The 27,745-nt window shown below is 41.4% G+C and overlaps 1 protein-coding gene across 1 annotated transcript in view; it reads left to right on the top strand.

Annotated features, from left to right (window-relative positions):
- TG (thyroglobulin) overlaps positions 1–27,745 on the top strand; it is a 197,148-nt gene that overhangs the window by 45,217 nt on the left and 124,186 nt on the right. Inside the window, exons 19-29 of the mRNA XM_067467011.1 lie at positions 763–919; positions 4,898–5,122; positions 10,328–10,477; positions 12,989–13,159; positions 20,831–20,953; positions 21,447–21,562; positions 22,495–22,603; positions 24,227–24,424; positions 26,401–26,568; positions 26,824–26,889; positions 27,093–27,173. Coding sequence (XP_067323112.1) covers positions 763–919; positions 4,898–5,122; positions 10,328–10,477; positions 12,989–13,159; positions 20,831–20,953; positions 21,447–21,562; positions 22,495–22,603; positions 24,227–24,424; positions 26,401–26,568; positions 26,824–26,889; positions 27,093–27,173 — 1,564 coding nt within the window. The remainder of the gene's footprint in view (positions 1–762; positions 920–4,897; positions 5,123–10,327; positions 10,478–12,988; positions 13,160–20,830; positions 20,954–21,446; positions 21,563–22,494; positions 22,604–24,226; positions 24,425–26,400; positions 26,569–26,823; positions 26,890–27,092; positions 27,174–27,745) is intronic.

The raw sequence follows: 27,745 nt of genomic DNA, 5'->3' as shown, positions 1-27,745 counted from the left end.
AACAAAGGATTCCCCAGGCATCAACCACCCAGGCTTTGAAGCTGCAAGGCCATTCAATGCTAGTCAAGGTGGCCAATTGCAACATTCACACTTGCCTCAAGCAGACAAGAATTCTTTCTCCCATCCTGGACATCATTCCGCAGATATATAAACCCCACTTGCCTAGTTTCCAATAGACCTCTCAACCTCTGAGGATGCCTGACATAGATGTGGGTGAAACATCAGGAGAGAATGCTTCTGGAACATGGCCATATAGCCTGGAAAACTCACAGCCAGTGATTTTGGCCATGAAAGGCTTCGACAACACAGTTCAAAAAGTATTTTTTTCCAAGCATTGAGTAAAATTTACCATTGCCAAATTTCAAGGCAAGGAAACACATAATACAGATCGAACATTCCTTTTTCAGAATCTAAAATACTCCAAAATTGTGCGCATGAGTGGCTGTGATAGTGATACCTTTCCTTTGTGATGGTTCAGTACACACAAACTTTGTGTCATGCATGCAGTTGTTAAATATATTGTATAAAATTACCCACAGACTGTGTGTATAAGGTGTGTATAAAGCACAAAATAGCTTTATGTTTAGATTTGGATCCCTTCTCCAAAATAAGCTCTCTATATGTGACATTCAGATGTTCCAAAATCTGAAAAAAATCTGAAATTCAAACACTTCTGGTCCCAAGCATTTTTGATATGGGATAGCCAACCTGTACTTGGTTAAAAAAAGACATCTACTAAAAGTTTGGGTTTCTTTCCATAAGGTAAATACTTTTGAGCACCTGATACCTGTGCCTGTCTGTGGTGATTCTGCTATCCGGGTTCAGTGTTTGGCGGTGGATCGTTTGGGGGTGAACGTCACGTGGCGAGCTTTGCTTGAGGATGTTCCAGCAGCCTTGCTTCCTGATTTGCACAACATTGGTAAGGCTTAATGTTCCTGCTAGTGTAGTCTTCTTCAGGGGACTCAGGGCGTATTACAATGTACATATACATGGCAAACATTCAGTGCCATAGACACACAACATATATACACAGACACAGAGGCAATTTAACATTCCAGCTTTTCTTGAGGGTATTTTGGCCACCAGGGGAGCTGTTCCTTCACCGACCATTTGTGACACTGATGAAGTACTTCCTCATTCTTTGCATTCTTGCTGGAGATTTTCATGGCCTCGTAAATTAGTTAAATTTGCCTCCCCACATAAGCGGTACCTAAATATCCTACTTGACAGATGCAACTGTCTTTCGGGCTGCAAAGATCGACAGCAAGCTACACAATTTAGTCAGATGTTCATTTTGATCTGGGCTGGCTTCGAATTCATGACCTTTTGGTTAGTAGTGATCTTACTGCAGCTTACTCCCAGCCAGCTGCACCACAGTCCCGTACAATGTTGAAAATCCCCCAAAAATGTACAATGTTGAAAATCCAAAAAGCAATGCTAGATTAAGGTAGTTGAGACCTTCGTGCATTTCAAGAAACAGGGTTCCCTTTGTACACATTCCCTATTAGAGAAGTAGCATTACCTTGTGGCAGATTTTCCATGCCAGTGCTCCAAGACTGAGAGAAAGCCTCCCTGGGGCAACAGCCAACTCGTATATTTCAGCTCAAGACCCAATGTGGACATCTTTAGAGATTTCACAACTACTGAACATAAACATGCTAAGTGTCATGACCTTATTTCCTAGTTTTGTGTGAAGCCAGGAACCTACACCATGCCTTAGATCTGGCCTGCGTATATTTGAGACAAGGGAGAAGGTTTCCATGGAAATGAGAGCAATGAAGGGGAGGGGCCGGGTGAGGGAAATAAACTGTCAGTTGGAATTTTGTTTCGTACCCCAATGTATGCTTTTTGAAATAAAGCCTTCCCACTTTGTTTGTGAGGCAATTTCTTTGCCAGAAAGCAACAGATCCAGACACTAAGGTTGCTACCTCCATGCTCAGAGGCTGATTGAATGCCCTCTGACATTTTGTAGGTAGAAATTGAGTCCAAATAATATCAGAATATGGTCAAGATAATGAAAGTTATGAATTACCAAGAAGAGACCAGTAGAAAAGGATAGAGTGGTCTACTTCTGCCTGAGCTGAATTGAAAGACCAAGATTCCTCTTTCCCTTTCTTCCTACTGAGTTATTTGAATGTAAACTATTTTTGTACTTTGATTTTGAGTGTGCAGCAGTTGATGAAAACTGAACTTAAATGGGAAAATGGGAGGAGAGGGAAACTGACATCTGTAAAAATGGGGTGGCTGCTGTCCTCTCTAGAACACCCATTGGGCTCAAAAGAGCTTTGAGAGCATTAATACAACATTGCAACACAGATCAGCTCCAACTCAATTACAATAAAACCAAAATCATGGCTTTTGCTAATAGGCCCAGGACTTACTCTTGGAGCATAGATGGCCATAAAATTGAACAAGTTACATCCTTCAAATATCTAGGTGTAGTTTTCCAATCTAATGGTAGCAGAAGAGCTCATGGGGATCAAGTATCCAACACCGCGCAGGGGAGCTCAATTGCCATTCTTAAATATCTCAGGACAAGAGGGGGCCATTTCACACCGGCAGCGCTCAAGCTGTTTGAAGCCAAGTCATTAGCCCAACTCTTGTATGGGGCTCAGCTGGGCCCCTTCCCCAGTTTTGCCCCATTAGAGGTGGTTCAGTCCAAGTTTCTGAGATCGGCCTTGCAGGTCCCTAAATGCGTTTCTAATGCCACCCTGCGACTAGAGACGGGCTTTATGAGAGTGGAGGCCAGGGTGTGGGTGGCCATACTTAACCTCTGGCTCAGACTGTCCCATGCACCCCTTGGCCTTGCCCCACTAACCATGGAGGATGACTTCCAATCCACATGGAAGCAGGCGGTAGCATCCAAAATCTCCTCGTTGGGATTTTCTCCAGGTCTACTATTAGCTATGGATTACAATCAAGCCAAGGCACTTATTAAACAACGTATCACAGACACAGAGCGCCAACTAGATCTGGCCTCGGCTCCAACCTTCCTTGTCAGTGAAGACAGCAGATACCTTGCCTCCCCTATGGCATATTTAACATACTTAGAGGTTCCTATTCATCGAAGGGCTTTCACCCTGGCCCGATGCCACACTCTCCCATCAGCTGTACTCGAGGGCCGCTACCGGAAGATCCCTTTCCCAGAGAGACTCTGCCCCTGTGACTCGGGTCATGTGGAAACAATAGAACATGTGCTCCTTCAGTGCCCATTCTACAGGGATATCCGTGCCAGGCTTATCTTACCTCTAATAGACAAGCACCCAGGCCATTCAGGACAATTTTATACCTCCCTGCTACTTGCAGATACTAATTCAGCTACAACCTACAATGTCGCAAAGTTTTGTGCAGCAGCATACACAATCCGCCAGGGGATGACTAGTTCCAAAAATCAACTGTGTGTCCAGTAATCTTCTTCCCTGGATCTACAATTTGGTGATGGGTCTGGGCATTGTATGTTTTTACCCTGTTTCCCCTTCTGCTCCCTCACCCATATTGTGTTTTTAGTAGTTGTATTTATATATTTTTAATGTACCAAACATGCCAGGTTTGTATGGAAACGTGACACTATTTCCTGTGCTGGTCAATGACCGAAATAAATGTTTTTGGGGTGGCAGAAAATTAAACAAAATTGTTCCTGTAACATCAGGACAGTTGGAAGTACAGGATCAAGAGACACAATGGTTTAGCCAAATAAGATCCTTCAGCTTGCTTGATTTTGTGAGAACAATGGTTGAGAAATATAGCCAAAGAAAGAAAAAAAATCAAAGAAAAAGTAGTCCTAAGAGGTTTAGACTACAACCTTTTCTTAGAGAAGGGCAAGTCTTGACAGGGTAAGGAACATGAAGCTGAATTTGGAGACACTTAGCTTGTTATCGAGTGATGGGCTAGAAGGCATGATCATCAAGTTTGCAGACGACACCAAATTGGGAGGGATAGCCAATAGTCCAGAGGACAGGAGCAGAATTCAAAACGATCTTGACAGATTAGAGAGATGGGCCAAAACTAACAAAATGAAGTTCAACAGTGACAAATGCAAGATACTCCACTTTGGCAGAAAAAATGAGATGCAAAGATACAGAATGGGGGATGCCTGGCTCGAGAGCAGTACGTGTGAAAAAGATCTTGGAGTCCTCGTGGACAACAAGTTAAACATGAGCCAACAATGTGATGTGGCGGCAAAAAAAGCCAATGGGATTTTGGCCTGCATCAATAGGAGCATAGTGTCTAGATCTAAGGAAGTAATGCTACCCCTCTATTCCGCTTTGGTTAGACCACATCTGGAATATTGTGTCCAATTCTGGGCACCACAATTCAAGAGAGATATTGACAAGCTGGAATGTGTCCAGAGGAGGGCGACTCAAATGATCAAGGGTCTGGAGAACAAGCCCTATGAGGAGCGGCTTAGGGAACTGGGCATGTTTAGCCTGAAGAAGAGAAGGCTGAGAGGAGATATGATAGCCATGTATAAATATGTGAGAGGAAGCCACAGGGAGGAGGGAGCAAGCTTGTTTTCTGCTTCCTTGGAGACTAGGACGCAGAACAATGGCTTCAAACTACAAGAGAGGAGATTCCATCTGAACATTAGGAAGAACTTCCTGACTGTGAGAGCCGTTCAGCAGTGGAACTCTCTGCCCCGGAGTGTGGTGGAGGCTCCTTCTTTGGAAGCTTTTAAGCAGAGGCTGGATGGCCATTTGTCAGGGGTGCTTTGAATGCAATATTCCTGCTTCTTGGCAGGGGGTTGGACTGGATGGCCCTTGAGGTCTCTTCCAACTCTTTGATTCTATGATTCTATGATTCTATGGGGACATGTTTTTGATAAATGTTATTAGTTTCTGAATCTCTTGTTCCTCATCCTCTCCCTGTACTGTTATGTTCTTTTTCCTTTTTCAAACAGAAAAAGCAATGGTTGGTGCAAATCTCATTGGTCGCTTTGAAGAGCTGATCAGGAGTGGTGGTTTTGTTCTTCACTTGGACAACAAGCAATTCCAAGCAGACACATCCTTCCGTTTCTTCAGAAATGAAGATTTTGACATATCTCCCGAAGTTCATCTAGAGTGTGGAAGTGGATTCCAAAAAGTTTCAGCTGCTGAGGGAGTGCCCTCAAATCTCCAAGGATGTGGTATGTGTCATCTTTCCCGTTCAAAAATCACAACGACATGCAATTACAATATCAGCTCTAGTTTTATATGGAAATTGGGGTTTGATGAGTCTTTGGTCTCCTCTGTCCAATAGAGTTGGTATCTCAGCAAACTAAAGGGGCCTCAAGGGGCACTCAGTCTTCTATTCAATAGCTTTGAGCTTTAGTGTGGATGCACCCAGTCCATTGCTCAAACCATTTACTTACTTGCTTAGGCAATCCCTCATTGTCCAAGTGTAATAGCCTTCCAAGTGTTAACTTAGAAGATGTCTGTGTGAGAGTTTTTTTAATGTATGCACAGCCGATCAACTCACAGTCTTCACAGAATGATTGTCCCAACCAGTGGCATGGTTAACATGACAATGGTGGCTTCTCAATCCATTACAGCCTTCTTCTGCCTTCACAGCCATTGTAACATGTACCATGTTGTCCTCCACCTGATCCGCCCTTGAGGTCTTCAGATTGTGCTTGAACTGTAACCTCCCTTGTTGCCTCTCCTGGGAGTATCTGATTGCAAAGGTTACGCCCACAGGTTCACTGGAACACACAAGCCCCCTCACCACAACAAGGTGACAATCCATCAAGAGGATTGTCTATATAACACTGGAATATATGCACAAAAGATAGTAGTTCAATTGAAACAGAGTGCTAGTCCAGATGTCAATGATCAATCTGAGCAACTGATTTGGAAAATCTTTCTAACAAGTGGTCAACATGTTGCAAATTATAGGAAGGATGTATAGAAAAAGTATATCTTGAAAAAGTAGTAATTAATCCATAAAGGAAATTGATTGAGTCACTACCAAGAAAATACCAATAATATCATACCCCTTTTTATATATGTTTTTTTTTCTTATTGGAAAGCACTAGTAGATTAATGATGGGGTCAAAATGTTATGGCATTGCTTACCATGATTTTCCTTGAGATTCCTAGAAGCTTATTAACTTTGCAGCTTCCAATTTCTTTTCTTTGATTTGGAATGCTTTTCCTTTAGTCTTGCTCTTATTTAGGCTCCATCTACACTTCCATATAATGCAAGCTGAACTGAGGTTGGGAGTATTGTGCTCCAAAACTCTGTCAGTCTGAATTATTGTTACTGTTGTGATTATTATTATTAAACATAAACAAACAAACACATAAATTTTATTTTTACTCGCTTCTCCTAATGGCATGAGGCAGGGTAAAAATATATCAACATAAAATGCATACAATAACATACATAGATAAAAAAACACCATTATAAAAAGCGTACATCAAACACAGGGTACAAAGATCAACATCAACATACAGTCGTAATAGAATGCAAACCCAAAACTCATGATTCAAAGTTGACTGGGTAGGCCTGCCTGACGAGATGGGTCTTCTGATAGCTCATTCTGGCAGGAAGGGCTCCAACAAGAAAGGAAAGTATTTATTTACTTACTAGCCATCCCCTGCCATGCGTTGCTGTGGCCCACATGGGGATTATGTGTGGGAGGTTTGGCCCAATTCTATCGTTGGTGGGGTTCAGAATGCTCTGTGATTGTAGGTGAACTATAAATCCCAGCAACTACAACTCCCAAATGTCAAGATTCTATTTTCCCCAAACTCCACCAGTGTTCACATTTGGGCATATCGAATATTCGTGTAGAGTTTGGTCCAGACCCATCATTGTTTGAGTCCACAGTGATCTCTGGATGTAGGTGAACTACAACTCCAAAACCAAAGCACACTGCTCACCAAACCCTTCCAGTATTTTCTGTTGGTCATGGGAGAACTGTGTGCCAAGTTTGGTTCAATTCCATCGTTGGTGGGGTTCAGAATGCTCTTTGATTGTAGGTGAACTATAAATCCCAGGAACTACAACTCCCAAATGAAAAAATCAATTTTTTTGAGTGAAGGACATACATTGGGTTGTTAGGTGTCTTGTGTCCAAAATTGGTGTCAATTCCTCCAGTGGTTTTTGAGTTCTGTGAATAGCACAAACGAACATTACATTTTTATTTATATAGATTTCGGACATTTTTACCCCACTGTTCTCAACCCTTGTACTTTCCTTGAGGAGGTTGCTTAGGAGCAGTAGTGTGAATGTGCTCCAATTGGATCTATGAGAGTGACAGGAGTAAGACAAACACCAGATGTCAGGACTTGGGCATCCTCAAAGAGTAGAAAGCTAATGTGTGGAGCATCCAGATGGGAGAATATAGTGGACTTGGGTGCTCTGTAGCCAAAGAAGTGGAAAGAAGCAGATTAAGGGAAGACTGTGGGCAATATTACCAATTCTTTTCATCGAGAGCAAATGTGACCAAGAAATTCCTGTAAGGGTCATGTATTGTTTTGCTTTAACTTGTTGTTGGAAGTAGGGACATCTTTCTTTGATTTTTTGCATTCGTCCTGAACTGGGAAGCAGTCTACAAAATAAGTCCCTGCTTTGAATCTTCCAGTTCATACGCCCAGGACTGGATGAAATTTCTGAATGGATTAGCGCATTTACTTCAATATGGTGGAGCGCTCCAATTCATCCATATGAGAATTCAATTGAATGTATACTTGGCTGTGTCTCCAAGTGGAACTTTGAGAGGCCCTTTCCGCTCGAAGCGCTTGCCCCTCTTTGACAGCTCTTGGCATCAGGAGACGCTTCGAGGACATTCAGTTCTAGAGATCTTGCCAACACAGAAATCCACATATAAAGTTATTTTGTCTTGCCAGGTAGAAACTTCAATCCCTGACATCTGGAAATGACCTGATATCTTATTATTGTTGTTTCCCAAACCTTTTCCTTTCATTAACATATGAAAAGGATTCTAGAGCTATGATGTGTTTTAAGATATAAAAATAAAAACAAAACCATTTCATTTCTTTGATATCCAAAAGGACCATACTTTCTATAAACTTTTTTTCGTGTCAGGAGCGACTTGAGAAACTGCAAGTCGCTTCTGTTGTGAGAGAAAATGGCCGTCTGCAAGGATGTTGCCCAGGGGACACCTGGATGTTTTGATGTTTTACCATCGTTGTGGGAGGCTTCTCTCATGTCCCCGCATGGAGAGCTGGAGCTGACAGAGGGAGCTCATCCGTACTCTCCCCAGATTCAAACCTCTGACCTGTCAGTCTTCAGTCCTGCAGGCACAAGGGTTTAACCCATTGTACCACTGGAGGCTCCTTTCTAAAAGCTGAGATGTCATCATTAACACTAAGAGAGAGAAAAAGGATGTGTCTCTCCCAGATAATTATCTGAAAAGCAAACTCTACAATTTGCCTTGGGAAAAACATCATTCTCATTTGGTCCTGTGGCACATATCTTTTTGGAATAAAAGGGAATGTTCATATTGTGATATGATCCAGCTAGGGCTCCTTTACCTTTAACGGTAGTAATTTTAGCAGATGAAATTTCTATGAGAAGTTAAATCATCAGAAATTCCATCTTCTGTACCAATTTTTAAAGGGAAAAGAACCCTGCTCTCTTTTCACCTGGTAACCCACAATCAGTGGTTCTCTACCTGTGGGTCCCTAGGTGTTTTGGCCTACAGCTCCCAGAAATCCCAGCCAGTTTACCAGCTGTTAGGATTTTTGGGAGTTGAAGGCCAAAACATCTGGGGACCCACAGGTTGAGAACCGCTGCTCCTAGATCCAGCCAAATGGCAATGAAGTAGCCAGAATGTTATCATTGTCCTATGTCAGCACAAACAAAACAAAGCCAAATCAGACCAAGGGCAATGTTTCCCCCTATGCTCTGAATCTGTGAATGCTCCCTTCCAGTTTTGGGTTCCTTTCAAACTGTTGCTAATATGGAGGTTTCCTTATCCACCTTCTCATCCTTCATGTTGTTGTCCATAATGTTTGGGGAGGTATGAGAGTTGTAGTAAAAAAACAACTCATAATTGGCAATAATCAAAGTTCAGTGAAGAAACAAGGATCCTAGAACTAGAATGGGCTTAGCACAGCAGGCTAAACCACTGTGCTGCAAAAAATCATGCCAATTAGAAGGTCAGCAGTTCAATCCCAGGCCGGGGTGAACACCTGATGTTAGCCACAACTCACCTGCCCACCTAGCAGGTTGAAAGCAGAAATGCAAGTAGATAAAATAGGTACCGCTTTTAGCGGGGAGGTAATAAAGGCACCCCTAAAGACATTGATAGGACGAAAGCTCCTCAGCATGGAAGATAGAGTGACAGCACCTCCTCCCCCCAATAGCCAGAGCCAAGCATAACCTCCAAGATGCCGGAAATACGATGGGAAAAACTGTCTTTGCCTCTGTTTGTGTTGTCTGTCCTTGTTAATTGTATAATTGGCATTGAATGTTTGCCGTATGTGTGTTCTGTAAGCTGCTTTGAGTCCCCTTTAGGATGAGAAGAGTGGGGTATAAATACTGTAAATAAATAAGTGAATAAATGCTGTGTTGTGCTGGCAGTTGAAGGGAAATTTTTTCTCTGCATCCACCCCAAAACTAACTCCATGGGATATTCCATCCCTCCAGAATTAATTTTTGTGTGCACTAAGGTTATAGTACAAAAAGGACTACTGCCTCCTGCTTTCACTACATTATGCATCCCCTTCCATGGATTTGATATCCATTATTTCATTAACCCATGCTCTCAAGCAAATTATTCCTCCCCACTCCCCCTGGAAAGGTTTGTGGGACTCTTGTGGTCCTCCACTGTGGTTTATAGTATGCTTCTGCCCAACATATAGTCAAAATATAGGGTTCGCTATGATCCATGGTTTCAGATATCCATGGGGATAGAGGTCTTAGACTGTATTCCCCATGGCTATGGGAACACATTGTATTGCACTAGTAAAATAGTTGTATCATTTTGCTGCTATTGGAAACAGCAATTGCAAAAGGCAAGCAAATGCAAATGAAACTCTGGTTGCTTCTTGTGTTGGCAGGGAAAGATGCAAGATCTATCTGCCAAATATAAAATTATCACAGAGTTTTGCTGAAAAGCATAATATGCTTTCATTTCGCTGACTGAGCGCCTTAAGGAAATATTACTGCGTGCAATAAAAACACATTCGTTATTTTATCCTTTAAACATCAACCAAGTAGTTGGTTGAATAAAAGCAGTTTCAACTAATCAGAAATGGGGTTCAAAATGCAAATATTTTTAATTTTATTTTTACTTGAGAAAATACATTGTGTTGCATTGGTGGATTTCAAATGGCACTTGAATTTCACACAAGTATCACAATATTTTCCTCTTTTGCAGTGGTCTGTCCTCCAGGCACCTACTTCCAGAATGACACCTGTGTTCCCTGTCCATTTGGGTCCTATCAAGATGAAACTGGAAGCTCTTTCTGCATCAAATGTCCTCTTGGGAAATCAACTGAGTCTACCGGAGCTTTCAGATTTGAACATTGTAAGCACTCAACTCTATTACACTTTTCCATCAGATTCCAAGGAAGTCCTTCAGATCCTTGACCAGTGTCTGGCTGCTGTAATGGTCTGGATGAGGGCTAACAAGCTGAAACTTAACCCTGACAAAACAGAGGTTCTCCTGGCCATTCGTGGGACCAATCGGGGTATAGGGTGGCTACCTGTGCTCGATGGGGTCACACTTCCTCTGAGGACACAGGTCCACACTCTGGGTCCTTCTGGACTCCACTTTGATACTTGATGCCCTGTTGTCGGCAGTGGCAGGGAGGGCCTTTGCACAGTTAAAGCTTGTGTGCCCGCTGCATCCATACCTCGTAAAATCTGACTTGGCCATGGTGGTCCATGCCCTAGTTACCTCAAGTTTGGACTACTGTAATTCACTCTACATGGGGCTGCCCTTGAGGACAGCCCAAAAACTTCAGCTGGTCCAAAGATCTGTGGCCAGGCTACTTACGGGAGCTACTTACGGTCAACTCCCCTGTTTAAACATCTCCACTGACTTCCAATAAGTTCCTGGTCCCAAATCAAGGTGCAAGTGTTCACTTTTAAAAACCTAAATGGTTTGGGACCTGCTTATTTTCAAGACTGCATCTTCACCTATGAACCAGTGCATAGCCTGAGATCATCTGGGGAGGCTTTGCTCTCTCAGGCGCGGCTGGTGGAGATGAGGGAGAGAGCCTTCTTAGTGTTGGCCCCCTGGCTCTGGAATTCCCTTAATAGGGAAATCAGACAGGCTCCTACCTTGTCCTCCTTTCAGAGGGAATTAAAAACCTGGATGCTTCACTGTGCTTTTGATTATGCAGTCCACCAGAAATTGTCCTGTCCCTACTTTAAGCTCTGCACTTACATGTTTAACATATTGAGGTAGCTTACCTTCTAGTAAACTACCTCAACATGTTAGACAATAGTATTCCCCAACCCTACCCATCTGACTTCGGCACCTTCCATGGGCTCCTTTTAGGAATTACTGCAACCACTGTGCCTGAACTCAGCTATGGTTCCTTATCTCAGCCATATTGTTTTTATGATGTTGTTATGACTGTGTTTGTCTGTTTATTTTATTCATTGATTTTAATTTGTGTCTCTATTTTTAATCTCTAATTTTTTGGGCTTGTCCCTTGTAAGCCCAAGTCCCCTTGGGGAGATGGTTAGCGGGGTACAAAAATAAAGTTGTTGTTGTTGTTGTTGTTGTTGTTGTTGTTGTTGTTGTTATTCTTATTATTATTATTATGTCCTGAAACAGTATATTCTGCCTCCTTCTGGTTATCAACAAACTTAGTTATAGATTACCTCTGATATCAGGATGCCTTTTTATGGCTATTTCTAGAGAATGTGATGTCAATAGTACAGTGACATCTGTGCCCAACTGATTATGAATAGAAATTTGCACTAGGTAAACAGTTGGTCTAAGCCAAGCATTGGCAAACTTGGGTCCTCCAGGTGCTTTGGGCTTCAACTCTCAATTCCTAATAGTCACTAGGCTGTTAGGAATTGTGGGAGTTGAAGTCTAAAACACCTGGAGGGCCCAAGTTTGCCCATGTCTGGACTAATCCAATAAGGATTTTCTTATATTTGTTAGATTTTGGAATAACTTTGCTTGCTAGACAGCAGTTAAGTATCTTTACGTTGAAGACTTGTGTCCATCTTAAAAGTAATTTTAAAGTTCTCGAGCTACATTAGAAGGTGCCGGTCATACTCTGTGACACATTTGAAAATGTTATTGGCTCGGGATTTGTGAGCTTGTAATATGTCATCAAATATAGTAATGTGACAATATAATATTTCTTAAAGGGTGTGGACTAGTAGAATTAGAAAAGCAGTAGACAGAAAGTGAGCTATACGTAGACCAGTCTTTGTATCTGAGATCAAAGAGCAAGGAGGAAATATTACAATCAAAGGCTCGGCGTCATAGTGGATTAAGCGACAGCTCCCCCCGTGGCTGGAATCGAGCAACCTCCAGGAGCCGAAGTTGGAAAAAATGTTGAATTACCTTCATCTGTCTTATATCTCTAAAAATGTCATTGAGGGTTTGCCGTGTATGTGTGCATTGTGATCCGCCCTGAGTCCCCTTCAGGATGAGAAGGGCGGAATATAAATACTGTAAATAAATACATTTGTTCATTAGTCTTGTTTTAGTACCTCTGGGTCCTTCCAGACAGGTCCTATATCCTAGGATATGATCTCAGATTTTCTGCTTTAAACTGGATTAAATGACCCCTCGCTGCCAGATAATCTGGGATAAACAAAACCTGGGATCATATCCTGGGATATAGGGCCTGTATGGGTGTGTTTTTTTGTGTGTGTTTATATGGGATTTGTGTGTGCATGCGTGTGTGTGTTGTCATGTGTAGATATTTTTTACTAGTTAAAATGTATAACTTTAAGGTGCAGTGTTCACTGTATTATCATTGCATCATGGTTTGTCGAGCAATAAACATTAGTATTAAGAAAAACAGACAAAATTTACCCATTTTTTTCTATTTTCCTTCAATAGGTATTACTGATTGTCAGATGGATGAAAGAGATGTGAAATGCGATGAAAATGGGCAATATAAACCTTCCTACACAGACCCAACCACTAAAAAGTCCTTCTGCGTTGATAGTTTTGGAGTGAAACTGGAGTGGACAGAAACGGATAGCTCACTCATGGATTCCCAGTGTTTAGGTGAGTGGATCAGATAAGATTTTCTTCCAAAGAGGTGTCAATCTAGTGCATTTGTGAATATGCCTCACTATGGAATTCTGCAACCCTCTGGCTGACTAGTAGCAACTCAATGTCAACTCTAACCATTAAGAAATAGAGACAATACTTGCCTCTAGCAAATGTTGCTGTTCACTGTTGTTCTGGCTCTCTTTTCCCTTATGCTTTTGAACTACCAATAGATTGCTTGCAGACCTATTTAGGTCAAGGGTTTCCACTATTGACCCACCTGATTGTTTTGGACTTCAATTGCCAGAAGTGCCAGCCACTATGATCAGTGTACAGGAAACTCCAAACATATGAGGTCCAAATTTGAGAAACAATGGTTGAGATAGATAGGGAAATGAGGAGTCAGAATTGTGTCGAGCTTTCAACATTGGACTTTGGAGACCAGAGCTGGATTCTCTGCTTAGCTGTGACAGTAGAAGATCCTGTTGCCATAATCAGAAATGGCTTGAAGCAGGCCCATAGCCAGGATTTCGTTTTGGGGGGGGGGGGGCTGAATTTTTTTCAAGGGGGGGGAGGTTCGGGGGGGGTGAGTTTCAGGGGGGGCTGAGTCTGAGTGAAAGAGTGTCTAGCCTAGCAAACCTTTTGTATCATTACCCCAATACCCCCATGCATATGGGATATATTGAGTATGGTGATCAGATCATGATATGAATAAACATAACAGTTTAAATAATGCACCAGTAAGGCCTTTTCGTGGACCACCATGAGAATTTCGGGGGGGGGGGGGCTGAAGCCCCTCAAGGCCCCCCCCCCCCCCCGGCTACATGCCTGGCTTGAAGGCTCATAACAACAACAAAAACAGAAGAGACCAATCTGGCATGTACCAGTTTTCTTCGAATCTGAGGACTGGTGGCTTCCACCTCCATAAGTCGGTGAATCTGTGCTTGGTTTTACTTTGAACTTGAGAGGATGCTGAATGATTTTGAGAGTTCTGTGTGCCATATTTGGGAGTTTTGTGTGCCATATTTGGTTCAATTCCATCATTTGTGGAGTTCAGAATGCTCTTTGATTGTAGGTGAACTATACATCCCAGTAACTACAACTCGCATATGTCAAAGTCTATTTTCCCCCAAGACTGCCTCAAGAGCGCCCCTGGACAAAATCAACGATACTGCAAATGCTTATTTTGCGTAATGGGTTGAGCTGCCCCTGGTCCAACACCTTGAACATCTCCAATTAGTTGCTAATTCACATCAACACATATTTGTTTGGAATGTGATGTGGGTCATAACCTAGATATAACTTGTTGTTTTTGGTCTGATCTTTAGGTTTGGAGGTCAAAGAAAAAAACAAGGGAAAAACTCAATTTTCTGTAGATTTTGGAGGGGAAAAAAAGAGGAGAATGCTTTTTGCCCCATCCCCTTGTCCCCCCCCCCCCCCAAAATGCATTTTTCTAGCTTTGTCATCTCCATTTGAGCTCTACTTGTGCATCCTTATATTTCCTGACCTGGATTTTCACAAATGTAAATCTGAAGTCCTAATACTATTTTGAGAATGTCTACTCTCTCTGTTGTAACTTGCAATGAAGTCTGAAGTACTTTAGAAGTATGAATTGCTATATATAAGCCACGATTATATTGACTAGCAATAATAATAATACTTCCTCTCATACCTGGCAGCCCCATTTATGGCTGACATGAGACATGGTGCCCCTGGCTCACCCCCATGGTGGTTTTTTTCCAAGCAGAAAATGACACTTTGATCAAAAGCACCTGCAGTTGTGGTACGGAAAACAGATGGCATTTGTTTCAAATTAGTTTAGGCGGGTTTGGCTTTCAGAGGACAAACAGTGGTTTGAAAGGTTGATCTCTGGTTTTCATTCTGTGGTATTGGACCGAGAATTGTAAGGCAAACATTTCTTTGAGGTCCTCCTAATGGATCCCTCATCATGAATATCTGACACGGGACACCCATAGAAACTGTGGAATATTTTCTTGACAGCACTAACCGAACTAGTTGAGATGGCCAAAGACCAACAGAGCTGACACTAAGCCAGGTGAAGCTATGACAGATCCAAACACTTCCTACCTTTGGAATGTTGGAATTTATCATTGGCTAACTTCATCCTGGTTGAACTTTGACAGTATTTTGGCTGTGTTTCTGGATGAGGTTTCAGTGTGGCCAGATTTGGCTCTTGAAGGGCCTAAATACTCTGGAAGGACAAGGTCTGGTCTGATTTTGGAAGCTTCTTCACGAATAAGACCAGCTGGATGAGATACTGGTGTTCTTTGGCCACATGATTCCCAGTGTTTATCTATGAAATGTTGTGGAGCATGGACCCACACGCTAGTTGCCTATGGTGTGAGCCGAGTGTGTGTGCCTCATTGTAAAATATATGTGGTGAGACAACCCATCCCCAGATCAGACCACCCATATATTGCAACCCACCAGGTTGTAGAGGAACCTTCAATTGAGCACCTGGTGGGACAGATTTGGCCACAGACTGCCTTTGGCTCAGAGCTTGCATGTCTGGTGCATAACTGTAGGCCTGTTCCTCAACAACTTAGGTTACATTTGCATTGCCGAACTCCAATCTTGAGTCATACTGTTGTTTCTTAAATACATATTTAAATTCTAATTCCGAGACATGTCTTTTTAAACAACACTTTTTCTAGTTTTCTGTCCCTTTTTAAAGAGAAGATTGGAAAAACTAGAACATGGATTCTGAGGTCTAAGATGCGATTGACCTAAATGGCCTTAATGAGCGTTAATTTGGTTTTGTATCTCCTCTCCTTTGGGAGTGAGCTGGCAACTTCTGGTCTCTTTGAATTTCTGTCTCCACACATTCTTAATGGAACATTTGGCATTCATTTAGGAGAGGCTGTAAAAAGAGACAAGTTCCAGATGAATAACTGTGCTAGTCTGCAGTAGCAAAAAACGTGGAGTCCTGAGGTGTCTTGAAAGCCAGCCTGTTTATTGAGGGATGAAATTTCACGAGCAAAAGCCTGCTTTGTTGAAAGTCATAACAATAATCCCGAGCACTTGCTGGAGGTGTGGCACTATGGGGTAGGGTGTTAAATCCTTTCTCTCTATTCCTGTTCCCTGACCTCCAGCTGCTATTAATTGTGTATGCATGTGTGACTGATAGAAAGAGAGCAAGAGAAGTGATATATTGAATTATTTTTTTAAAAAAAGCATGAGTGCTTTTTGTGATAACCTAAAGCTCATTTCACAAATGAAAACCAGATGACTCAATTTCGCTAAGATGGTGAAAGCTATTAATGACGAGAAACACGTAAGCTAAAAGAAGCTGCAGCAGTTTGCTTTTGCCTGAGCCTATTGGGAACAACAACAACAACAACTTTATTCTTATATCCCATTTCCATCGCCCCAAAGGGACTCAGGGTAACTTACATGAGGACCAAGCCCAATATAAACAAAATTACCAAATAACACAATTAAAACATATAACAATTAAAGCTATTATTAGTTTTATTATTTTAAATATATTAAAATAATAAAACTAATAAAATCTAGACATCATAAAAACATAACCAAACAGCAAGCAACCAATGGGTCGTTTTAGGTTTTTCAGGCTATATAGCCATTTTCTAGAAGCATTCTCTTCTGACGTTTCACCTGCATCTCTGGCAGGCAACTTCAGAGGTTGTGAGGTCTGTTGGAAACTAGGAAAATTGGGTTTATATATCTGTGGAATGTCCAGGGTGGGAGAAAGAACTCTTGTCTGTTTGAGCTAGATGTGAATGTTTCAATTGGTCACCTTGAGTAGTATTTGATGGCCTGGCAGTTATTAGCTGTGGCTTGTTACTGCTTGGGGGAATCCTTTGTTGAGAGGTGATTAGCTGCCCCTGATTGTTTCTTGTCTGGAGTTCCCCTGTGTTTTAGTGTTGATCTTTATTTATTGTTAAAATTTTAGAATTTTGTTAAAATACTGGTAGCCAGATTTTGTTCATTTTCATTTTTTCTTCCTTTCTGTTGAAATTGTCCACATGCTTGTAGCCAAGCAACCAATGTCCAAGAAAAGTGCACATGTGCAGATTTGGGACTAATAGGGCAGGACAGGGCTAGTGTAAGGCTGGGCGCTGGAAATAAAGTGCTGGAGATGCTACCAAAAGATGAGGGTTAGGCAGACTTGATCAGTAGGGCCTTCAAACCATTATTCGAAGGCCCATTGGAACATCAAAGTCTTCAGGTATTTCTGAAAGGTGGACAAGGTTTGGGTTAATCTAATCTCCCTGGGGAGAGAGTTCCAGAGCCAGAGGGCCACCGCTGAGAAGGCTCTCTCTCTCATCCCTACCAACCAAGCTTGCGTCGGAGGTGGAAGTGAGAGAAGGGCCTTTCCAGCAGATCTTAGCACTCGTGCTCGTTCATAGAAGGAGATACGGTCACCAAGATAAGCAGGACACAATATGAATGGAGACTGTTCCTGCCAATCCAGGGCAGTTAAAGGAGGGTATGAGGGTTGCCAGATTGGACTCCTGTAGACTTTTATCTTTAGCAGGTCTTTGAGCAGGATGACATTCTTGTCTTCTTTCACCCTTCAAACTCCAACCTTCAACCACTGGGTTCCCTTCCCAACACAACAATTACCTTGATGTGGAAACTGTCCCACGTGACAGAGCTTTATGGTATCTTATCCTGCTCCAAGCTCTCTTTGTTGTGTATTACTGAGTGAGACACACTAAGTATTGGATTCTAATAAAGTTTGGAGAACTTCTGGATGCTCGCCCCAATTTAAAACCACCTCACTTACAGAAACTAGCATTTGTGATCCATCAGTACTACTCATTCTAAATTTGTCTCACTGTATAGATTTCTCTAAGATTCTAAATAGCACCCTGACACCTGGAAGATGTGTGTGTCTGGGTCCATGCCTACACACCCACAGCAGATTACTGGATGATCACTGGCTCTAAATACAGGCACCATATCCCATCTGATCTGAACAGGGTCAGCCCTAGTTAGTACTTGGATAGGTGACTGCCAATGAATAGCAGGTGCTGTAGTCTACATTTGAGAAGAAGGGACTGGCAAAACTACCTTTGAGGAGACCTTGTCTAAGAAAACCTCATGGCTGGTAACTTGAACACACACTGCTGGGTGTGGCTTCTCAGAATTGCAGTCTAACAACATCTGGGAAAGCAAGTTTGGGAATCATTAACAGAATAATCCACATCTGGTCCTTGTGGTTTCTTCCAACTCCATCATGGACTAACTTTTCCTTTCCCCGAGACTTCACAACCTTAATCATTTGTGTCAAAAGGTATTTCAATGGCTGAAGAAGTGGTACATGACTTTCCACACAGATATTTTTTCTCTTCATCACACACTGATATTATTTCTTGGATATACAGATGGCCCATTTTCTTGGTCCAACCTCATGGTTTGGACACTGTTAGAGATGGCATGATTTCTTGGAGCTTCCATATGTTCGTTGCATAAATGATATACGTTTTCTTCCCCCTCTTTTAGAAAAGAACAAGCCCAATAAAGGGGAGGCTTAGATGTGTACATTCATGCTCTATTGAGTTTTCCATCATTTTCCAGTTACATAAGGATTGTTCCGGCTTTAATGCATGAAAAAACAAAAGCAAAACAGATTTTCAAGATTATTCATTTTTTAAAAATACAAGTAGGCATAAACTTATTTTTGTTAAGATAGCATCTTAAATTTTTTGTTGGCTTATACTAGAAAAATATACAAAATTCACTTGGACATAATGAAAATAAGTGCCTTATGATGGTGCATGGCATGAACCTGAAGCACTGGGCTACTTGGAGTAAAGCCATCTGTTTCTCACTGGGCTGGGAAACATGCAGCCTTTGGATACTGCTGACCACCAGCATCCACATACATTGACTAGCATGACTCTTGGTCAGAAGTGATGGGATATGGAGTCCAGTAACATCTGGAAAGCAAGAGCTTCACCATCCCAATCTCTAACTTAACTGTCATGGGCTAAATGAATTTGTTATGAAATTCAAAGCAAAAAAAAAAAAAAAGGAATTGAGAAACTGGACCAATTTGTATTGGTCCCAAAAGAAAAGAAAACCTCTCCTTAATCTAAAGTCCAACAATTCCTTCATTGTTGTAGGTTTTTTCTGGGCTATATGGCCATGTTCTAGAGGCATTCTCTCCTGACGTTTCACCTGCATCTATGGCAAGCATCCTCAGAAGTGAGGTCTGTTGGAACTAGGCATGTGTCTTGGGACAGTTTCTCCCCATAGAGATGTTCAATGTATTGTCAAAGGCTTTCATGGCCGGAATCACTGGGTTGTTGTAGGTTGAACATCTCTATGGGGAAAAACTCTTTTGACAATACATTGAACATCTCTACGGGGAGAAACTGTTCCCAGACACACGCCTAGTTCCAACAGACTTCACTACCTCTGAGGATGCTTGCCATAGATGCAGGCGAAATGTCAGGAGAGAATGCCTCTAGAACATGGCCATATAGCCCGAAAAAACCTACAACAATCCAGTGATTCCGGCCATGAAAGCCTTCGAGAATTTGTTCATTGTGAGCCACCAAAATGGCAGAAAATAGTAAGCAAGTGTTTAGGTTCATCAAAACTTTCTTCTCAGCAGAAGAAATTCTAATGTACCATTGGACATGAGATTTGAAAATCCTAGATTTTCCTAGAAAATCTAGGATTTATTCCTCACACAGCCATGAATCTACCAGGTGACCTTAGGCAACTCTCTCTTTCTGAGCCTACTTTGCCAGACTGTTGTGAGGATACATTGTGAAGCAAGAGAATTGCACATACTGCATTCAATTCATGGGTAGAAACGTAGGCTGCAAATAAACTAAATGAAATAAGATGATATGGGAATTATGAAGAATCATGGGATCATGGAGTTGGAAGAGACCACCAGCCCCATCTAGTCTAATCCCTTGCCATACAATCAAAGCATTTCCAACAGATGGCCACCCATCTGTTAGGCTCTGTGTCCTAATCCCAGAAGCAGCAGAAAACAAGCTTACTTCATATTTAATATGGTTATCATTTTCCTTCCTACCTCTAAGCTAAACATGTCCAGCTTGCCAATATCCTTTTTTGAATTGTGTTTCTGAGAACTGGTCTGACCAAAGCTGAGAACAGGTGAGGTATGACCAAAGCAGAAGAGAGTGGTTCTATGACTTCCATTCATCTAGACATTATAGTCCTATTGATTAAGTCTAGGATCACACTGAAATAACAATTTCTTCTGCATGTATTTCCCCAAGTGTTGAGAATTTTTTTCGAACCCATTCTGCAAGTGTCTCTGACCATTGTGTTGTGATTATTTGTAGTAGGGACAACTCTTGTTCATAGTGGCATCACTCTTACGGATTGTTCCACTTTCCTTGGGTTTTGCCTGAGTCCTTTATTTCAGGTGCGGACATGTGTGTTTCATCAGACGTTTTAGTAAGAAACACTTTTGAATTTTAATAATGCTTTATATCATCTGTTCCGAGAGTTTTCCTTGCTCCTTTTGTTACTCTTTTTTTATTCTGTTGGTTGTTGATTGATATGGATATCCATGTATTAAGCAGCCCAAAGAACATTCTTCGTGAGCACTTCATAATTGCACTTCATAATGAAACTAAACTGCAAGGCTTTTACAGTGCAATTTCTGCTCAAATTGATTGATTGTTCCTGGAATTTTTCAAATTTCAGTTCTCAGACAATTTGAGAGGGTCCCAGCTTCCAAGCTTTCCTTCTTGACAGAAGAGGTGAAGATAGTTGGATCTGTAACCATCCCAGGAGGACCTGAGAGTGCACTCCAACAGTGCATTGCAGGTAATAATGTTGGTTTCCATTTCTTCTCTGCCAAAGAGGATAGAGTGGACACCAAAGATGGTAATTCTCAGTTCTTAAAAGTCTGGGGTACAGCTCCTATGTATTCAAATGTGATAATGCTGAATTAAGGGTGCCATAATGTTGTTTTTTAATAGCCCCTCATTTTTACAGACTTCTGAGGGAACAGGTAGAACAAGTAGAATGGAAATATATTCCTTACCTCTTTATTTTGGAAAGTGTTTACTAATATTCATGAATGTATACACATTTCTAACAAATGAGGTTTGAGTTTACAAATGGTTAAGGCCAGGAGAAGCAAAACTTTCCAATCCCATGAAAAGCAATAGGGACACCATATTTTTGCTGTGTTTCTTTGATAGATCATCACATTGCCACCAACTGTATTTGCTCTTATTGATTGTTGGAGCAGCCCTTGCCAGAGTGTCTGGTGTTGAATGTAGGACTTACACCATGTATTCTTTTGTACTTTCAGAGTGTGCGAAGGATGAAGCATGTGGATTTCTCACATTGTCTACTGCAAGGACAGACATCCTGTGTGAGCTGTACAGTGCGATGGAGAGCAATTACAACTGTTCTGCTTCTGGACTGGTAATCAAATGCAGTTGTTTTGTGAAAAATCTGGTATAGGTTGCATATCCTTTCTCTGGAATTTTGAAATCCAAAATCCTCCAAAATTCAAAGTTGTCCACTTTGGTAGCTGGGATAGCAACACTTTTGCTTTCTGATGGTTCCCTCTTCGCAAACTTGGTTTCATGTCCCAAATGATTAAGATATTATATACTAAATTAAAGATTTGCACAAGGTTACAAATCCTATCATGGCCTCTTTCTTCATTTTTCTGTATGAGTGGAAATCCCATATATTTGGACTGTGTCAGCTTTGCAAAACAAACAAACAAACAAACAAACAAACCAGCACATAAAATGGGTAAACACTCTTGTGATATCACCTGGCCTAGAATTATTCATTCTTGCATGTAAAAATGAAAACAAAGAATATTTACATCAGTAGAGGTGAACTGCATTTCTAACCTTCAGAGTACTCAGTTCTTGTGGGTTTTTTCGGGCTATGTGGCCATGTTCTAGAGGCATTTCTCCTGACGTTTCGCCTGCATCTATGGCAAGCATCCTCAGAGGGTGAGGACCTCACCCTCTGAGGATGCTTGCCATAGATGCAGGCGAAACGTCAGGAGAAATGCCTCTAGAACATGGCCATATAGCCCGAAAAAACCCACAAGAACTGAGTGATTCCAGCCATGAAAGCCTTCGACACTTCAGAGTACTGTTGTGAAAAGTAAATCATATTAAATAAAAACAACAGCACCCATATGTTGGCCACCTATTCCATCTGTTTATCTAGTGTTCATGCTGCTTTTTAAGTATCAGCCACAGATATTATGTTTATATATATAAGCTTACATCTCCTGTAATGATAATGTTAAGAAGTCGGAGACATCTATAGGCTGTGTTTCTTTGGTAATACATATTAGCAGACTATGCATGCAATTCTTTCTGATTCAGGTTCAGGGGACTTGGGATAATGCCGCCACCACTAGTGTTTCTCGTCTCAGCTGCATGTTTAAAGTAAGAAACCAAGACCAGAATGCTGTAAGAGTCTATCTCAAAAAAGGTACGGACTAAAGAACTCTAGTTACCTATGTTGGTGATAGAAGGAACCAAATAATAAAATTATTCTACATTTGCTGGTTTAACTTTTGCAGATTTGATTATTCATGAAGTTGATTACTGTATTCTCTCTATGAATCTTTAGATCTTCCAGCGTAACTCTCAGGTTCTCCTCTGCCAGAGACATACCAAAGAGTCATACTGAAGTGTTTTGGCCTACAACTCCCAGAAATCCCAGCCAGTTTACCAGCTGTTAGGATTTCTGGGAGTTTAAGGCCAAAACATCTGGGGACCCATAGGTTGAGAAACACTGACCAAGGGGTTCCCAAAGAGAATACTTCCCTAGGTATTTGTATGTCCTCCAGCTCAATTCCATCATCAAAGAGATGTGCTGGAGGATTCCTTTCTTACGTTAATAAATAAGAGATATTTTTACTCTGCAGCTTTTGTAGTTTTGTAGGAGTTTTGCACTCTTGTGCAAAACTCCTTGTGTACTCTTGACCTAGTAATAAAACAAGCAAGTTAAGTGTGCAAAACTCCCACAAAAGTACAAAAAACTGCAGATCAAAGATATACTGGGTTTGGGGTATCACACCATCCCTCCTCAACCCCCCCCCCCCCAGAACCACACTCTCTTGCTGAAGTGGCATTTTTTCCTCCTATTCACCCCTATTTGCTTAGAACATCTGAGTCATAGCACACCTAGTGTCAGATTTGCAGTGGAAGGTACAGATTTTCAGTGGCAATCATGGTAAATGACACAGAACTGGGTTGAAAGGGGTGTTATATGTTAGCTCATCTGTACCTTAGAAGTCTGGGTCAGTGCAGTTTGGACAAGGGCCATTTCAATGCCCACTTGTTGAGTGCACCAGAAGTAATGTAAAATGAATTCCACCTGCCATTTGGATCATTTGCCATTGATTTTTATTTGTTTCACATTTTGTAAGAACTTGTGGGGGGAGGAGCTTTGAGTGATTGTGGGCTGGTTTGAGCACATATTTCACTAAAATTGTCTGTAGTTTTGGAGGCTTCAGAAACTTATAGGTACAGAAGGACTGTACTTTGCCCATCCCTTCTTAGAAAGCAGAAAAGTAGGTCACCTAATTTAGTGGCATCCCCAAGTTTTGTTTTTTGTGTGTCAGGAGTGACTTGAGAAACTGCAGGTCGCTTCTGGTGTGAGAGAATTGGCCATCTGCAAGGACGTTACCCAGGGGACACCCAAATGTTTTACCATCGTGTGGGAGGCTTCTCTCATGTCCCCGCATGAGAAGGTAGAGCTGATAGACGGGAGCTCACCCTGCTCCCCGGACATGAACCACCAACCTTTCGGTCAGCAGTCCTACCAGCACAAGGGTTTAACCCATTGCACCACTGTGGGCTCCATTCCCAGATTAATCCATAACTTAGTGGATGATGGTATTGGCAGTAATTTTATTTTTAGGGAATTAGATAGCAATTAGTTATAATCCAGAAGTGTCCTTCCATGAGCAAAGAAACTAGTCTTAGCTCTCTGTCATGCTATACAACTTGATGTTTTTCGCTTGCCACTTTCGTATACACTTTGAGTTTACACTATAGCTCAGTTTACATTTTGTGACATTCTCCGTCCCGCCCCACTTCTTTCAAGGACAAGAATTCACAACAGCTGGAGTGAAGACCTTTGAGATGACCGATTTCCAGGATGTTGTTTCTGGCGTGTACCGCAACCTGGTCCTCTCAGCAGCTGGTACATCTTTGACTGATGCTCATCTCTTCTGCCGCCAGGCCTGCAGCCAAGACGCTTGCTGTGACGGATTTATCTTGAGCCAGATTGTACTCGGTGGAGGTAACTGTGTTAAAGCTGCAGATGTGGAAGAAAAAGAGAAAGATATCCCACATCTTCGCACTTATCCCTTTTAATGGAAATGTTCTTAAGAAGCACACAAAGTAGAGAAACCCATGTGTTATTCATCATTTCTTTGTAAAACTTGGATTTTAAAGTCTTACTTGATTAATCTTTACTTGGGAGAACATGATTTTATTCAATGATACTAGATATCTATTGGGCACAAGTTGGTTTGTCAGTAGGGGCTGCAAAAAGTGAAAGCAGGGCTGGGAAACTTGTGGTCTTTTGGCCTTGGCTGAACTCTGCCTCCTATCAATACTTAGCAATAGCATGGTGGGAGTTATAGTCCAGCAACATCTATATTACTGTATTCACAGGTTTTCTATCTGTGAATACAGTAATTGGAAGAATTAGAGGTGAACTAGAAGAATTGTCTCTTCCCAGCCCAATTTTGAAATGGCATTAATTCACTTAGATAATTTATGTCCAGTCTTTCTACTCTTCCAATGAATTTAAGATGACCTATAACAGAGACAAAAAAAACCTTTGATTAAAAAATAATCTTATCTCATATCAAAAGCATTGCATAAATTAGTATAAAACTGATAAAGATAGAAGGAGCGCAGGCGACAAAATATCTTTTGACAAAAACACGCAACAGCAATGGCCTTGTCTGTAGCCTCCAACAATTCTTCCTCTGTACATAAGGCAGGGCATAGTGGACAAGCATACAGATGTGGAGTTGTCTGTTCTGCTCCACAGTCACACAAGGTGTGCGATTTTTTAAGGTAGTGCCATGTTGCCAGGTTGTCTTTTGATCTGCCAACTCCACTTCTGAGTCTGTTCAGGGACTTCCAAGTTGTCCATTCTTGGTTTGCCCCTGGAGACAGACCCTCATGGGGGGGAGGGAGGGGCATCCAGTTGGGATTTCCTGGTTTAGCTGCCCAGAGGGATACCCTTGCTGTTGCAAAATGCTGTTGATACCCCAAAGCATTGCTTTTTTTAATAATAATAATAATAATAATAATAGTAATAATGTAAACTCAGTATTAATATTAAAGTTTAATATTAAATTAAAATATTAAAGTTAAAGAAGATAGAAATAAATGGCAGAGCTAGCACCCATACGATTAGATCTTCATTGACAACAGACAGGTCTCTAAAAAGGCAATGGGATTTGGGCCTGCATCAATAGGAGTCTAGTGTCTAGATCCAGGGATGTCATGCTACCGCTCTATTTTGCCTTGGCTAGACCACGCCTGGAATACTGTGTCCAGTTCTGGGCACCGCAATTGAAGGGAGATGTTAACAAGCTGGAATGTGTCCAGAGGAGGGCGACTAAAATGATAAAGGATCTGGAGAACAAGCCCTATGAGGAGCAGCTTAAAGAATGTTTAGCTTGCAGAAGAGAAGGCTGAGAGGAGGAGATAGGATGACCATGTATTAATATGTGAGGGGAAGTCATAGGGAGGAGGAAGCAAGCTTGTTTCTGCTGCCCTCAAGACTAGGATGTGGAACAATGGCTTCAGACTACAGGAAAGGAGATTCCACCTGAACATTAGGAAAAACTTCCTGACTGTAAGGAGAGCTGTTCAGCAGTGGAACTCTCTGCCCCAGAGTGTGGTGGAGGCTCCTTCTTTGGAGGCTTTTAAACAGAGATTGGATGGCCATCTGTTGGGGGTGCTTTGAATGTGATTTTTCTGCTCCTTGGCAGGGAGTTGGACTGGATGGCCCACAATGTCTCTTCCAACTCTATGTTTCTATGATTCTAATTCTATGAATTAAACAGAAATCAAGTCTATGCATTGGTCCCCAAATTTTGGTTATGATTCTGATTTCTGATCTAGATCCTGAATACCATCAAGATCGCCATTCATCAAAGTCAGTTTAATGATAAATAATATTTGTTGGCATTTCAGTTGCATTTTCACTCTTGAATTACAGCCATTTTTTGGTTTCTCGATGTCTATTTTCAGGTAGTGTCTTCTGTGCTCTCATGAGCTACCCAGATGCATTAATCTGCAACATTAAGAACTGGGATGGAAGCTCTACACGAGAACAAGGAAATATGTGCCAAAGTGTAAAGTACAGTGAAGAAAAGAAAAAGTACAGATTTATCTTAGGAGGCCAAGTGCTCTCTACACGTAAGTTGAACAGTCTTCCCTTGGTATGGAACAACTCTATGTTGTTTGGAAGGGGCATTTTAGCTAGTTCACTCCAACCCAAACTGCTCCAAAATGGAAACCAGAAGTGATGTTAGATATAAGTCCAGCAAAAACACAACAGTGTGGCCTGAAGGAGGAAGCATGGGTGTAAAAATTATGTCTAGCATAATTGTTTACAATTGAGGGAAATGTTGGTTATTGTGCTGACTGTGTTGTTTTCCTCCTTTGCATTAGCATCTGAGCTCATAGAAGATACTGAAGCTTCTCTTACCACATTTCAGCGTGTTTATCTATGGAAAGGTATGTTTTGGGATATCCCCGCCCATTCGTTTCTGGTATCAGTCTGAAATTCAGATATATTTGTTTCCTTCTTGGCAGAATGGGGTTGGATTGGATGGTCCTTGTGGTTTCTTCCATCTCCATGATTCTTTTTTCTGCAATCATAGCCCAGAAAATAATGACACCAGCAGTGTATCATCAACTAGATTTTGTTTACCTTTTAGATTCCAATATGATGACTCGAACAAGATCTACTTCATGTGACAGTGTTGTTCCTCCAACAGAGATCAAACCGTTGCAGCCAGGTATTTATCCAGAACTGTATACGTTTTATGAACTTGGATTTTCAGTGGGTTTTTAAAAAACATATTTTATTATGCTATAAACACAAATCAGCAAGCCTTCAGGTAAGCTGGCAGATGGACAAAGACAACCAATGACGACCAGAGTAGGAAAGGATAATGACAATGGTAGACAGATTACAGACTATGAATTGGCGAACATTGACCACAAGATGATTTTATTGCTGCTAGTATACTGTTTGATTGTTTTAATTAGTTATAACTGTTGACATTATATGGTAAATTTGTGTATTGTATATTGTATATTGTACCATATTTTGTGAATTGTTAGGCATCGAATTGTGCCTTTTGTAAGCCATCCTGAGTCCCCCAGGGGGTTGAGAAGGGCAGGGTAGAAGCATGCCAAATAAATAAATAATAAATATTCCAAGTGTTACAAGCATAAATGCCAAGCAATTTAACAAATATTAATGACATTATACTAATTTACACTGGTGTAGATTATATTTTCCCTCCCTCCTCCTCCCTCCCCCTTCTCAACCACAATATATTTCTACTAATCTTGCAGATCCAGC

The sequence above is a fragment of the Anolis sagrei genome, chromosome 4 (assembly GCF_037176765.1).
Source record: "Anolis sagrei isolate rAnoSag1 chromosome 4, rAnoSag1.mat, whole genome shotgun sequence".
Classification (NCBI taxonomy): Eukaryota; Metazoa; Chordata; class Lepidosauria; order Squamata; family Dactyloidae; genus Anolis; species Anolis sagrei.
The sequence above is the reverse complement of the archived record's forward strand: the minus strand, read 5'-3'. Positions and strand labels throughout refer to the sequence as shown.